Source organism: Equus asinus, chromosome 1, assembly GCF_041296235.1.
Source record: "Equus asinus isolate D_3611 breed Donkey chromosome 1, EquAss-T2T_v2, whole genome shotgun sequence".
NCBI lineage: Eukaryota > Metazoa > Chordata > Mammalia > Perissodactyla > Equidae > Equus > Equus asinus.
Genome location: NC_091790.1, coordinates 32346908 through 32361116, shown reverse-complemented (window position 1 = coordinate 32361116; position 14209 = coordinate 32346908). Strand labels below are relative to the sequence as shown.

The following is a 14209-nucleotide window of genomic DNA, read 5'->3' as shown; positions in this document are numbered from 1 at the left end:
TTTTCTATTAGAAGTTTCTTTTTTACAAATAAGAGACTCATACAGCATTTTTTTAAAACCAGGAAAAATGTCCACTTAATAAGCCACAAGTAGTACAGTGCTGAAGGAAATATTTGAAAGGTCCTGAAAAGTCACTTGTCTAATAATAATGTAGGTAAACATTTTAGAAATGCTAATTCTCTGGTAGGCTAATTTTCCAAGACAGCAATGAAATGATTTTTTTAAAAATTAAGAAAAATGTCTCTTTGGCTTAGTCTTTAATACTGGTCTCTATAGTAGAAACTGAAGTAGTGTTTTCTCTAGACTTGACTTATTTTTCCATGCAGTAAGAACAGATTGTCCAGAAATTTTCCATTGATACTAATATGAATATCTGTAGGAGACTGACCCTAAAGAAAACAATCCTTAATGTGCAGACTGAGTGACTCCAGGCAGGGTCCTGGCAACCCCACTGCCAGTCCTACCTTTAGCTATTGGATACCTAGAATATGGCATACTAATATGAATATCCGTAGGAGACTGACCCTAAAGAAAACAATCCTTAATGTGCATACTGAGTGACTCCAGGCAGGGTCCTGGCAACCCCACTGCCAGTCCTACCTTTAGCTATTGGATGCCTAGAATATGGCATTCAAAAAATTGTCAAGTTGTCAGGCCGGCCCAGTGGCATAGTGGTTAAGTTTGCATGCCCTGCTTCGGCGGCCTGGGGTTCACTGGTTCGGATCCCAGGGGTGGACCTATGTACCACTTGGCAAGCCATGCTGTGGCAGGCGTCCCACGTATAAAGTAGAGGAAGATGGGCATGGATGTTAGCTCAGGGCCAGTCTTCCTCAGCAAAAAGAGGAGGATTGGTGGCAGATGTTAGCTCAGGGCTAATCTTCCTCAAAAAAAAAAAATTATCAGATGGTAATTAAATGTCTAAATTCATGCTGTATGCCTGTGTAATAAATTTTAGGGCAACTGTCCGCATCTTACTAGATGGTGAAAACAAGCCTGGCCAAGATGGGGCTTTTGTCACATGGGCTCCAGAGCACAGTGACAAGCTGGCAGCAGAAGGACAATCCTCCTGGATCCTGACCCAAGGTCTTGGGTGTTTTTCTTTACAGCTAAAAAGAGAATAGTTTTATTTCAGCCTCTGATCTCCCTTTAAACCCCACAAAAAGACCTAGTGGATTGCTTCATGCGTTGCATCAATGTTTACGCAGCTAGTCATTGTCATGGGTGCTGTGACCCGGGAGAGTCTAGATCCTTACTCTTTACCATGAGGATCCGTTCAGACCCTTGACAGGAATCCTGATTTCTCGCTCGCTCGCTCTCGATAGGCAATGCTGGGGCCTGTGCCAGGTCAGGAAGGATGTACAGTGGGTCTCGTGCCCCTCGCAGCTAATCAGCGCTGGCCTTGTTGGCTAAACGGCCTGAAACTGACGAGCTTGGCTTTTCAGAGCCAAACAACACGGCCGGCCGATTCTTTCTGGAACTAGCTATCTGGGAAAGGGCACTGGTTTCTGGAGAGTCACCAGAGTGAGAAGAGCCCCCCCATTTGCTGTGATGGGCTCTGGAGGAGGGGGGTACAGTGGCAGGCACGCATGGCGACACTGAGCTGCATGCTGCCTGGGCGGGGCCATCGGGCCCTTTGCCAGGAGCTCACAGGGGGTGGCATTCGTCACCTCAGTGAATTAAACACGGTCCGGGGATTTGCAGCACTTTGCAGCTTCCCTGTGGGGGCTGGTTTGCAGGGGAGCGGCAACGGGAGGCTAGCTTGGAAACTTGAGGTCATTCAGACAGGAAGCAAATGGTGGGTTGTATTAAAAATAGTATGAATAATAATAGCTCTCAGTGACGGAGCCTCTAATCTGAGCAGACATGCTTTCCGTCCATCTTCTCCTTTAATCATACGAGGTGGGCTCAGGGCTCATCCACAGTTTTCAGGAAAGGACCCTGAAGCTTGACTGTTCGCCAACTAAACTGACTAAACAGCCTGAAGTCACCAAACTATAAGTGGGGAAGCCAAAACGTGAATCTGCAGCGGTGGAGACGGACAAAGCGGATGCCTTCGGCCCATTAGGCTGTCGGCTGTCAGTTGTTCCTTCCTCGAATAGCTGTCTCCCTTTCTCTGGAAAGGGTTCCTCAAATATACCGTGAAATAAGGCGCCAGACCGTCAGGTTTATTAAACTGCTTTTGTAAAGTAAAAGTCAATGACTTCTGAATGCAGATGTTTTCCTGTTCATTAAAAACATATATCTGGTTCCACTTCGGTGCCGGACACCTCGCTGGGTCCTGAGCACACAGACGTGGAGAGAGTGTGCTTTTAAAGTCCCGGAGCTCACAGTCGGGGGAGAGACAGCGACACCAGCAAAACACGACAGCAGGGTGATAACTACTCCACCTCTGCTGACAGACGTGGTGCTTTCCAAGCATGGAAGCAAAGAGCTTGTCTGCACGGCCAGGGGATGCCATGGAAGGCAGCCGGAGGGGGCCAGGTGGGACAGGAGCACATCAGTCACGTGGAAGGGGGCGGCCTTGTGTTCAGTAAAGGACACAATCTAGTGTTTTGTTTTCAAACTGTGCCTCCTGTTAGTGGGCTTTTTTAATTGACAAAAATGTAAAATTTCAGAGTGTATTGCACATAATAAGGATAGAAATTGCTTTGTGAAACATACAGTGCATTGTGAATACTACATGTGGCTAGGTAAACACACGTATACTCACATAAACACATTGAATCATGATATAAAATATAATTCTTAGCTATGGATTGTGGTAAAAAAAAAAAAATGTTTGAAAGTGGCCTCAGCAAATTAACCTCTGTGAAGCTCAGTGTCTTCATAGGTGTTTGAAGTTTTAAATGAGCACATAGTATCTGCTCATAAATGCCAGCTGTTATTAGACCAGTGAAGAGAGGAGCACGTTGCCTAGAACATGAGAGGTGGTCAATAAATGTGTGTTCAGTGAACGAACGGGCAAAGACTTGCAGGTTTAAAGCCACCTGCTGCCTGCAGGGAGGTGACCGTGTCTGAGTGACTGAAACGGAATGGGTGCGCCATGATGGCCATGTAGCCATCATGGGGCTGGAGAAATAGGTCAGGCCACACTTTGACAAGATTTGTATGTGGGGCTAGTAAGTTTCAACTTCATTCTGTGAAGCAGTCAAGAGTCAGTGACTGGTTTTCGAACACACACTGATGACAGACTGTGGAGAGATGAGAAAAGATGGGATTCAGAGCATCAGTGAAGGTACCAGCCTTGCACATGAGCAGATGTCCTGAGATGGATGGGGCATGGATGTGGATGTTCGTAGGTAACAGGCAGGACGTTGGAAGAGGTGAGGCTGCCTTTCCTCTGGTGCGAGTGGTCGTTTGTTGACAGGAGCTGGGCTAGAGGAGGGCTTCGAGAAAGGGGGAAAATGGTAAATGAACCATCGAAAAGAACTGACCAAAGGAAAGAGTCGACAGTGACCACCAGGGTTTGGCTGAAGGCAGGACCTTTAGCTTTCGGGAGGGAGCATGTGGCATTCACTTTTGCTAGTTGGACATTTTTTTGTCTTCCTTGGGTCTCAGAAGTGGTCTTGGCCTCGTTAGATTGGCCTGGGTCGTTCCTACACGTCAGCGAGGTCTCAGCTTCAACAGGGCTTCTTCAGGGAAACCTCCCTCGTCCCCAGTCTGAGCTTGGCCTCCTCGTGTGCCCTCATGGCCCCTGAGCTTTCGTTTTCTTACTCTCATCATATACCCACGTTTAGTTACTCGTCAGGTGTCTGTCTCTGCTGCTGAACTGTAAGCTCCTGAGGGCAGATGCCATATCTGTTTCGCTCATTGTTTATATCCCAGTATCTGGTTCACTTGCTTCGTAATTTCAGTTTGTCCTTGTTCCCTCTTGGTAGGTTTTATCTTCTTCTCAACTAAATTTTAAGTTCCTCAAGGACAAGGACCACATCTTTTTACTTTTTGTGTGTGTGTGTGAGGAAGATTGGCCCTGAGCTAACATCTGTTACCAATCTTCCTCTTTTTGCTGAGGAAGACTGGCCCTGAGCTAACATCTGTGCCCATCTTCCTCTACCTTTTGTATGTGGGATGCCGCCATAGCATGGCTTGACGAGCAGTGTGTAGGTTCACACCCAGGATCTGAACCTGCAAACCCCTGGCCACCAAAGTGGAGCGTGCAAACTTAACCACTATGCCACCAGGCCAGCGCCTCTTTTACTTTTTTTAATGCCCTGTTATTCTTACCACATTCCATGAATGCCAGAGTAAAATTGGGGCATGCCAGTAGAAGGTTTGTGTGACATTACAGTATGTGGATTGAGTTGCCAGTGTGATAGCTTGGACTGGAACTCAGATGGTGAAGGAGAGCTTGAAGCATCTCTAAAAAGGTGATAGTAGGGGGCCGGCGCCATGGCCAAGTGGATCAAGTTCCACACGCTCCGCTTCGGTGAGCCTGGGTTCGCAGGTTTGGATCCCAGGCACGGACCTATACTACCCGTCAGCCATGCTGTGGTGGCATCCTGCATACAAAATAGAGGAAGATTGGCACAGATGTGAACTCAGGGCTAGTCTTCCTCAAGCAAAACAAGAGGAAGATTACACAACCAGAAGGACCTACAACTAGAATATACAACTATGTGCGGGGGGCACTTTGGGGAGAAGAAGAAGAAAAGTGCATAAAAGAAGACGATTGGCAACAGATGTTAGCTCAGGTGTCAATCTTTAAAAAAAAAAGAGGAAGATTGGCATCGGATGTTAGCTCAGGGCAAAGTCTTCCTCAGCAAAAGAAAAAAATTAAAAGGCAATAGTAATAATGCCTTCGTATGGCATTTTCGTGGTGTTTTTTCAGTTTGGAAAAGCACTTTTGCGTGTTTTCTTGTTACTCTCAGAACAATCGTGTAAGGCAGGGCAAGAAGTGCATTCACGGTTTCATACAAGAGAGCCCGTTGGCCCCACGGTGGATGGGAGAAGCAGCCTCTAACCCACATCTGGCTGCAGACAGTTGCACCGTGTGTGTGTGTTACCTCTTACGTTAGATTACCGTTTCTCTGAGAACAGAGCTTTTGCTCTTTGTTTTTTTTCCTAAAGGACAGCTCTGATTTCTCATATCAGAAATGTGCCTCTCTTCCTTTGGAATGTGGTAGCACGAGTGTTTATGAGTGTATACACGTGAAATGAAGGACTCAAAAATAGTAGATTAATGTATGTAAACCTTCGATGGATTTATTTCACGGATGAAATGTACCAATAATATTTTCATCTGGAGTTTCTATGATTTTTTGGTAAGTCCTTTTACATAAGGCACATAATAATTATATAGTTTAGTACTTTTTCCACAGTTTGAATTTTCCCTTGTTAGATATTTGTTTGGGGCATATAATATCATAATACATCTAGTAATTCAATATGCTTTTGTAATACACAGGAAATTCGTTTCATACTTTGTAAATTTCCCTTACTAGAAAGTTTGGTTTTCGAAACTCAAATGGCTTGTAACTAGAAGAATTTCACACCTTTCTAAAAAAGCAGCTTCATTCTGTCAGCTGTCAGTTTTTCTATTCACAAACTATGTTACAAGCTGCCATTTTATAATAACTTCCTAAAAGAAGCAAAATATAGTCAAATAAATATGTCACCATAAATAGGTAGAAAATTCTTGGTTGAAATTTGGTCTTTGCAAACATTTCAGCATTTATTTGATTCAAAACAAAGGTTAAAACAAATCATAACAAAATAAAGAATACCGCAAATAAAGATCCATGGGAATTACAGACCTGAATTAAATTTTTTCTAGAAAAAAAAGAATGTTTAAGCCAGAATCCTAGAGAACTCGGGCTAGACGTGCCCCATCAGTATTGTGTGTCCTCCCCACTGAGATCAGAAAGTTTAGGCTAATTGCTGTATTCTGCATGACAGAGATGGAAGGCCAGGGCTAACCTCCTAGCCCTTGCTGTTATACCACGCTATCCCTCTTGCTTCCCCTTCTTTTTTCTTTTTTTGAGGAAGATTAGCCCTGAGCTAACTGCTGCCAATCCTCCTCTTTTTGCTGAGGAAGACTGGCCCTGAGCTAACATCCGTGCCCATCTCCCTCTACTTTATATGTGGGACACCTACCACAGCATGGCGTGCCAAGCGGTGCCATATCCGCACCTGGGATCCGAACCAGTGAACCCCGGGCCGCCAGAGCGGAACGTGCAAACTTAACCAGTGCGCCACTGGGCCAGCCCCTCACTTCCCCTTCTTGACTAGGTAATAATAGTAATAGCTAGTGATTTTGAAAGCTTATTGTGTGCCAGGCACTGCTCTAACTGTTTGGCATGTATTATCTCATTTAATCCCCACAACAGTCCAGTGATGTAGATATCAATTGTCCCCATTTTACAGATGAGGAAACAAATAATAGACATGCAGAGTTTCTGTCTTTAGGATGAAAAGTAGAAACACTTCTTTTTTAGCTAACTTCTGTCTTCTGACTTTTCATCCATTTGTTTAGATTATGACAATATCCAATAACCTTTGAAAAATATGATTATATCCATAATGGAAGCCTTTTCGAGTAGGGTTACTGCTGGCATTTAATTGTGACTATGTATCATGTGCCACTTTACCTGCCTTCTAACTGGTCTTCTAACTTTTAGCCTGACTCTCCTTCGGTCCTTTCCTCATGCTGCACATTACCGTAGAATTAGCTTTCAGAAATGCGAGTCACAGCATATCGCTTTCCTGCTAAGCCAGTCTCTGGCGTCTGCCAGTGTTCATCAGCCCGAAAGACCACTTTCCACAGGATTGCGGACACGAGAGCTTCAGGGAGCCATACAACTATTTGCTAACAGGAGCTGTGTCTGCAAGAGGAAATGCTTCATAGTCAAGGCAGAGAGTGACCAGTAGAAAAATGGGCAACAGTTCTAGAAAAGGAAATAAAAAGAGCTGTTGAACTTTACTTGTGATAAGAGAAATACAGAATCAAATTGTAAAATATCTCTGGAAATATCATTAAAAACAATTGCCTCTGGCAAAGGGAATTCTGTGGTAGGAGATGAGGATATGTGTACCCTTTTTAACCTTTTGGAATTTGAACACAGTTACGCAAGTACCGGAGTAATGTGGATTCCATATATTTAAATAAAAAACAAATGTAGAAATAAAAACTAGCTTGGTCATTCTAGCTGGAAACTGCGTCTGAATGTGTGGGGCATTCAGGAGTTAAAAGATGCTTGTGGCAGTTTATAAACCAGGAAATTATCCTTATCATCTTTTGTATGTCACATTACAGATTACGGAACACTTTCGCATGTTGTCTCAGTTGATCTTACAGCATCCTCATCTTCGTGTTAAGATGAGGAAACTGAGGCTCAGATACATTATGATTGGCCCGAGGGCACACAGCCAGTTGGATCAATTCGGTAGACTCTGCAATCTGTTTGTGTACATTTCTGTCTCCCCTCCTAGAGTCTGAGCTAGTGACACAAACGAGACTGTGATGTGGGCCTTCTCTTGTTATCATCTTGGGGGTACAAGGGAAGGGGCGAGTCTCACCTAACGTATAAAACAAGATTTCCAGAAGCCCTGGTAAGGTGGTGCCACTGCAAACACACACTGAGAAAAATGTGGCTTTCCAGTTTTAATTTCCATAGAAGGACGTGGATTCCATACCCCATAGAACCTTGTCCCTAAGTTGTGGAATTTGATGCTGTGACACATTCCATTTGAATGAGCCTTAACATTCTACCTCTTTTAGAGCCTTTTCACAAACTTGATTTTCTGCAAAATGCCAGTGATGAGTGAGACAGTTCAAGTGGAACACGGCGTATGTGTTTTTAAGGACCAAGTAAATAGAAATAAAGAAATGGGGCTGGCCCGGTGGCAGAGTGGTTAAGTTTGTGCGCTCCACTTTGGTGGCCCAGGGTTTGCAGGTTCGGATCCTGGGCATGGACCTGCAGACTGCTCATCAATCCATGCTGTGGCAGTGCCCCACATAAAATAGAGGAATATTGGCACAGTTGTTAGCACAGGGGCAATCTTCCTTGCCAAAAAGGAAAAAAAGAAATAACTTGCCCAGGTAAATCTTGGAGCTCGTGGAACAAACCTTAAGCTTGTAGTAAGTGTCCCAGAGGCAAGAATAACTTAAGGATGTACTCTACCTGTTATCAGAGGTTCTGATCACGGACACTTCCGTGGTTGAAGTGACATTTAATGCTCATTAAAGGACCTGTGTTATCTTCCTTAATGAAAGAAGAAGAAAACAGTCATTCTCCGAGAGAAAGAAAATCCCGCACAATCTGTACGGAATTGAAACACATTTTTATTAAACAGGACTCTGAAACTCTTGAGAATTTTGTAGTAAGGCTTAGATAAATATTTCATGTAACATCTTAAGATGCAATCATTTATAGTAATTTTAGTGCTCTGATTTCTGTTTGTTTTCAGATTTGAAAAAGCAAACATTTTCTAGGATGATTTATATCTGGGAGCTGCCAATTGAGCCCAATTTCATAAGGCTTATCTTTATAAATAAATGAAATAGGATAATAGGGAACAGCTCTACTTACTGTTATTTCATGTCTGTCTCTCTAGACACAAGCAGGGTTAAAAGATCCTTTTTTTTTTTCTTACTGAAACGTAAACCGTGACTTTGTAAATGCCCTGCACCATTTAACTCCGTAAGTTTACACTGACCTTGACCCGAGCATCGTCTTAGCCTTGGCCACCTCAGGAGACTCTCTGGAAGCTACCGCTCAAGGAGCTCCTCTGGGGTGGGCAGCCCCCTGCCCTGTCTGCACTCTTCAGCATGCTAGGGCCCTCACCTGTCACCTGTGAGCTCTCGCCAACCCAACTCCTGGGTTCTGAGAGTTGGTTTTCAACACTGCTCTTCGTTAGTATGCTGGTTTGATGATATTAGCTTCTTCTTAGGTATCTGTCTTGATTTGGGATGCTCTTTGTCCAAATGAGCATTCCACAGCTCATTCTCTGTACTCACTTATATTTGCCTGAATGACTGATACGTGGATGTACCTTGACATTATAGTTGTGCGTAACTTAAGGATGGATTCTCTTCATCTGTTTGGAATAACTAGCCGCCAAGCACCTACTACGCTGTGCTCAGCACTCTGTTGAGTGCATGAGGAATTTAATCTCCATTCATTCAAAAACGAGTTTTTGATACCTGCCGTGTGCGGGACACTCTGCTGGGTGTTTGAGAAACAACACTGAGCACAGACATGACCCTTGTCCCCCTGGAGCTTATGTGTAGTGGGGAAGAGAGATAATAAGTGAGGCAAAAATTTTTTTAAAAGATAATTACAGGATATGAAAAGAACTGTGAAGAAAAGTGGGTGAGAAACACCAAGGGAGTGTGCCCGTTCAGGTTGGGCGATCAGAGAGGTGGACCTAGACGACGAGAAGGGACCAGCAGGCAGAAGGAAGAGGGAGCAGGAGAGAGAGGCTGTATTGAGGGAAGGAGCTTGCTGGTACCTTCCAGGAACTTTCAGGAGCCAGTGGACACAGAGGGTGGTGAGAAGGAGCGAAAACTGTAGGAAGTGGCTAAAGCAAGAAAGGCAACACCAGACCACAGAAGATTTCACCGGCCAGAGGCAGACGTTGGCATGTCTTCACAGCTTCGGTGTGAAGCCTTGAAGGGTTTTATGCAGGAAGGATAGGCACTAATTCCTTTTTTTATTCCTGAAAGGTAATTCTGGCAGCTTTGTGAAAAGCGAACCAAAAGGAGCAAAAAGGGAGGTGAGGCTGAGAGGGAGATGAGGTGGACCCTGGCAGTGTGCAGGGACAGGGGGGTGGCCGGGCGAGGCTTCTGTAGATGTGGAGATGGCAAAGAGGAGCGGCTCGAGAGGCACTTCAGAAGCAGAGGCCACGGGATGTGCTGATGGATCCATCGCTGCTACAGGAAAGAAGGGAGGGAGAAAGGACTCGCGGGCATGAGGGGTTTCTGACGTGAAGGTGGTGCCTTGGCAGGGCTGGGGAAAGCGCCAGAGGACAGTTTGCGGGCGGAAGTCAATAGCAGAGCGCACTTCAGACCCTCCAGTGTTTACGCTTTACCCGTAAGGGATGGGATGAGTCAGGGATTCGTAGGTCTGGTCTGCAGTGCCGTTAGGAGTTGAGGTGAACAACTGTTGCTCTAGGAGATTCGAGGGGAGAAAACCAGTGATGTGCAGGAGAGAGCTGGGCGTCGGCCTGGGCCTGAGAGGAGTGGGATGTTTAAGTGGCCGGAGACATGCATCCCAGAGGTCAGAGAGTGAGCCAAGGCTCTGAGGGGGCGTGCACATCGTGTCCATCCTGGCAAGAATGGAGGGTTGCGGTTCAGGGGTCCCAGCTCTTACTGTTGCTTTTCATAGGGACCTCATCCATAAGAGACGTCCAAGTTGCTTGCCTTTTCTCCCTCTTCTTTCCCCAGTTCAAGTCCACGATCCACTGGGCTCCCTGGATCTCTAATGAGACTCCAGAGATAAGACGAGGGTAGCCCTGGGGGGCCCTTGCAAACCCTCCCCACTGGGCTTGAGGTGTCTTCAGATGTTTCTTTAGGGGAATCACACAGCACCAACCTTCTCCCCACTCACCTTCCACACAATTCCGTGTCCATTTTTGTCACCTGCATTTATATATTTCCATTTATTTCCCACTTAGGTTTTATGGCAGGCACACAAAGAAACCCTCAGATGTCTCAATATGGACCTCAACAGACAGGACCATCCATGTCGCCTCATCCTTCTCCTGGAGGCCAGATGCATCCTGGAATCAGTAGCTTTCAGCAGAGTAACTCAAGTGGAACTTACGGTCCACAGATGAGCCAGTATGGACCACAAGGTAAAAAAAAAGAAAAAAAGTTTCTCCAAAATGCATCGCAGTAGGTTGCAGAAATTTTGATAAATTAGTCCTTCAAGATCTTCATTGTATAAAAATCTTTTAAGACCCCCGTTATTTGTAAGCTGACAGATTTGTGAGGTTGATGCAAACGCACAGTCCTTCAGTTGCCCACAGTGAGGCGAAGAATAATTGTGGCAGCTGTTCGTTAAGCATTCGGGCATCAGACGCCGCGGTAAGTTCTCTTCATACATGTGTTGTTAGTAAAGGAGTGAATCCTTGTTTCTATGATGTAGTTCTAAATGCTTGTTGAGAAAAAGACACAAGCCTTCTCCTCGAAAAGTTTCTGTTTTAAAACTTGGGTTTCGTTATGCTGAATTCAGATTTTGCCATCTCTCTCTCCATAATTATCTTTATAACAATGTGCTCGCTACTCAGAAGGATGTCATCCTGTTACGTCTTCTCCCGGTTTCTCTTCAAAGTGCTCTATCTGATAAATTTTTCCCAATCATCGCCAGTCTTATTCTTAGAAATGGGACAAAGCCTGAAATAGACACGTCTTTCAAACAGGAAGATCAGGAAAGAATAGCAAAATGAGTGGAAGCTTGCCCAAAATGCACTGTGTACGTTCTGCCTTCCTAGAAGTTGGTGTCTGTTTTGTCTTATTCATGTGGAAGCCTAACATCAAGATTTTTAACCTGATATATATACATTTTTTTCTAAGTCACTTTTGGCAATAAGACATTTGAATTTAGCACCTTCTTTATATTTTGTTTATTTAAATTAGACATTAATGGATAATTTAGAGAGCATGAGATAATCTGGCACAATTCCCAGAGTTTCCTCACTTCTGAAAGTACCAGGAACGTTCTGAGTGAAGAGGATGCCCACTAGGAAATTGTAGGAAAATGTTTACCACCTCCACCACAAAGTCATGTCTCCTTATGTTAAATGAGGGCCTATTATTTTTAGAGGCGTTTGCGTCTGTTTAGTGAACCATGCCATGTTGAACCTCTCCTGCCACTGAGTGCCTACGAGACCAGACGGTTCTGTGAGGAGGCCCAAGCCCTTCTCAGCTTTTTACCCGGTGATTCTCAGAAAAGCTTTCCTTTCTGTTTAGGACTTCACAGGTTGAAAATTGAGTTATGAACCTATTATCTTGTTTTTTGAAGATCGCTTCCTGAAAGCTGTTAAGCGCTTGCAATACTACCAATGTAGCATCATTTCCTTGCCTTACATGGTGTCATTAGTTTGCATTCCAGCTATTTCTGATACTAGAAAAGTTGTTAGAACACCCACAACCCAGAGCTTTTTCCACAGCCCTTTCTGCCTTTGTCCACAGGTGTGTTGTCAGAGTGGCTGTACACTTTGTGTTTTGCTTGATTCCCTTATGCCGTGTCATGAATGCTTTCCATGTTATTAATTCCAGTAAGCCCTAGGAATGTAAGTCCCAACTGACAGTCATCGTCTGCCCTGTCCCCTGTCAGCCCCAGGGAGTTGTGACCTGTAGCCACTTGTGGCTGAGCAGAGGCAGGACGGCGAGTCTCAGCTGGGAGAGAGCCCCTGGCCCCGGCCCCCACTCGGCACGGTGGGTGTCTTCAGAACTGGGTTTCTTTGACTGTCGTGAAAAGAAGAAAACTTCAGTGAAAGTTGGAAAAGCAATTTATAAGTTGCGATAGGCAGAGAAAATGTGGACTTTTGCTCAGAATGTAATTGGAGACAAGGTCAGAGCCTTGTTCCCAGAATCGGGGTTGGCCGAAGGTCTGGGACTTCACCATTAAAACTCATAGGGCTTTGTGTAATTTTCGAAATGGGTCTCTACTCTTAAATCATTCACTTTGCAACCTCATCCTCTGCTGCTCTCGTAATAAGGGAAGATGGAGCCGGGACCATCTGATGAGTCTTTTGAGAATGACTAAGAAAACGCTTACACTATAGGAGTTAATGGCAAGGAAAGTAATTTCTGCAGAATGGATTTCTTTTCTGAATAGAACCCTCAGTTTTCCAGAATTGTTGAACATTGTCATGACGGAAAAGCACTGAACCTGTGAGCGTTCTCCTCCAAACGGCCGTGTGTCCTTGGAGAACTGCTTACTCTCTGGGAATTACTCTTTCTCTAGAAAATGAAAAAATTAGATTCTATTACCTTGGAAGTTGCTTCTCATTCTAATGTTCTATGAGTCTAAATTTCACTTCAGCTCCGGGGCCTCTGATATTAATGCTGCCCGTGGATCCACTGGGTGACGTTTTGGTTGTATCGTCAGGAAGATTTTGCATTTGGGGGTTTTCTAAGGCATAATACTGAGTTTAGGCTGGTATTAGAAACCATTTACAATAAGGAGGGTAATTTCCATACTGAGCACTTTCTAACTTCGGGAAAAAAAGGCACCTGCATATTGATGTTCTCTGCCATTTTCTCCTTCTCCCACGAGGCTTCTCCAGCACATTCCGCTGAGGTGTGTGCCCGCCTGCGTTCCTTGACTGCTCCCAATGCTGTGTGTGCCCTGCTGCTCTCTGTTCAGATCAGAGTTGTCGCCTTTCCTCTGGCGTCCTCCTCTCCTCAGCAAACACTACATGACGGCAAATCACGCTGCCAACATGGGTCGCTCAGTTTCAGAAATGTTCTTGCCTGCACATTTCTCTTACTGATCCTTTTAAACAGGGACCCAAATGAAGTATTTCTTTCTCTTCTTTCTCTTAATTAACTACTAGAGTTATTGGTAAAATATTCAGCTTGCGTCTTTGTCTTACACGCTTTGATGTCTCTGGAAAGACTGGCTTGTGCAGTGACCCACAGACGCCATCCGTCTCGGCTCCTGTTTCTCTTGCTAACTAGATGACTTTGTTCTGGGTTTATTTTGCTTTTAAGAGCTCTCAGGAGAAAATATTTTATCTCTTTTTGCCAACCATTTTATTGTCAGGAGCAGCTTCTCCAAAATTGTTATTAGTAATAACAACCAACATTTATTAAATGTTACTGTGTCCTGGGTCCTGTTCTAAGTGGTCTCATAAGAAACTCACTTAATCCTCACAACGTGCTGTGTGATAGGTACTGCTGTTATTCCACTTGACAGAGGAAGAAACTGAGGCCAACAGCAGGTAACAACTTCACCAGGATACGCAGTGGTCAAGGCAGGGTTCAAATTCAGACAGCGTGGCCCATTTTCTTAATGGGAAGCCTGTGACATTATCCCCATTTTGCAAATGAGCAGGTTAAGTCGTTTGCCCACGATCCCACAGCTAGTAAGTGTCAGAGCCAGGGTTCAAACCATGGGAGACCTTAGAGGCCCTACTGACATAGTCACTAACGGCATTTCCCACGCCTTCCACGTGCCCCCTCCTCGCTGGCTGGTTCCTTCAGTGAGCCACCAGGGGAACAAGAGACAAGCTACTTGCCTTCAAGGAGCAGGAACATTTT

The 14209-nt window shown here is 44.8% G+C and overlaps 1 protein-coding gene across 11 annotated transcripts in view; it reads left to right on the top strand.

Moving 5' to 3' along the window:
* ARID1B (AT-rich interaction domain 1B) overlaps positions 1-14209 on the top strand; it is a 413167-nt gene that overhangs the window by 330316 nt on the left and 68642 nt on the right. For all 11 annotated transcript variants that reach the window (XM_044761123.2, XM_044761128.2, XM_044761127.2 and 8 more), the window contains one exon: positions 10615-10794. In XM_044761123.2, the coding sequence (XP_044617058.2) occupies positions 10615-10794 (180 nt within the window). The remainder of the gene's footprint in view (positions 1-10614; positions 10795-14209) is intronic.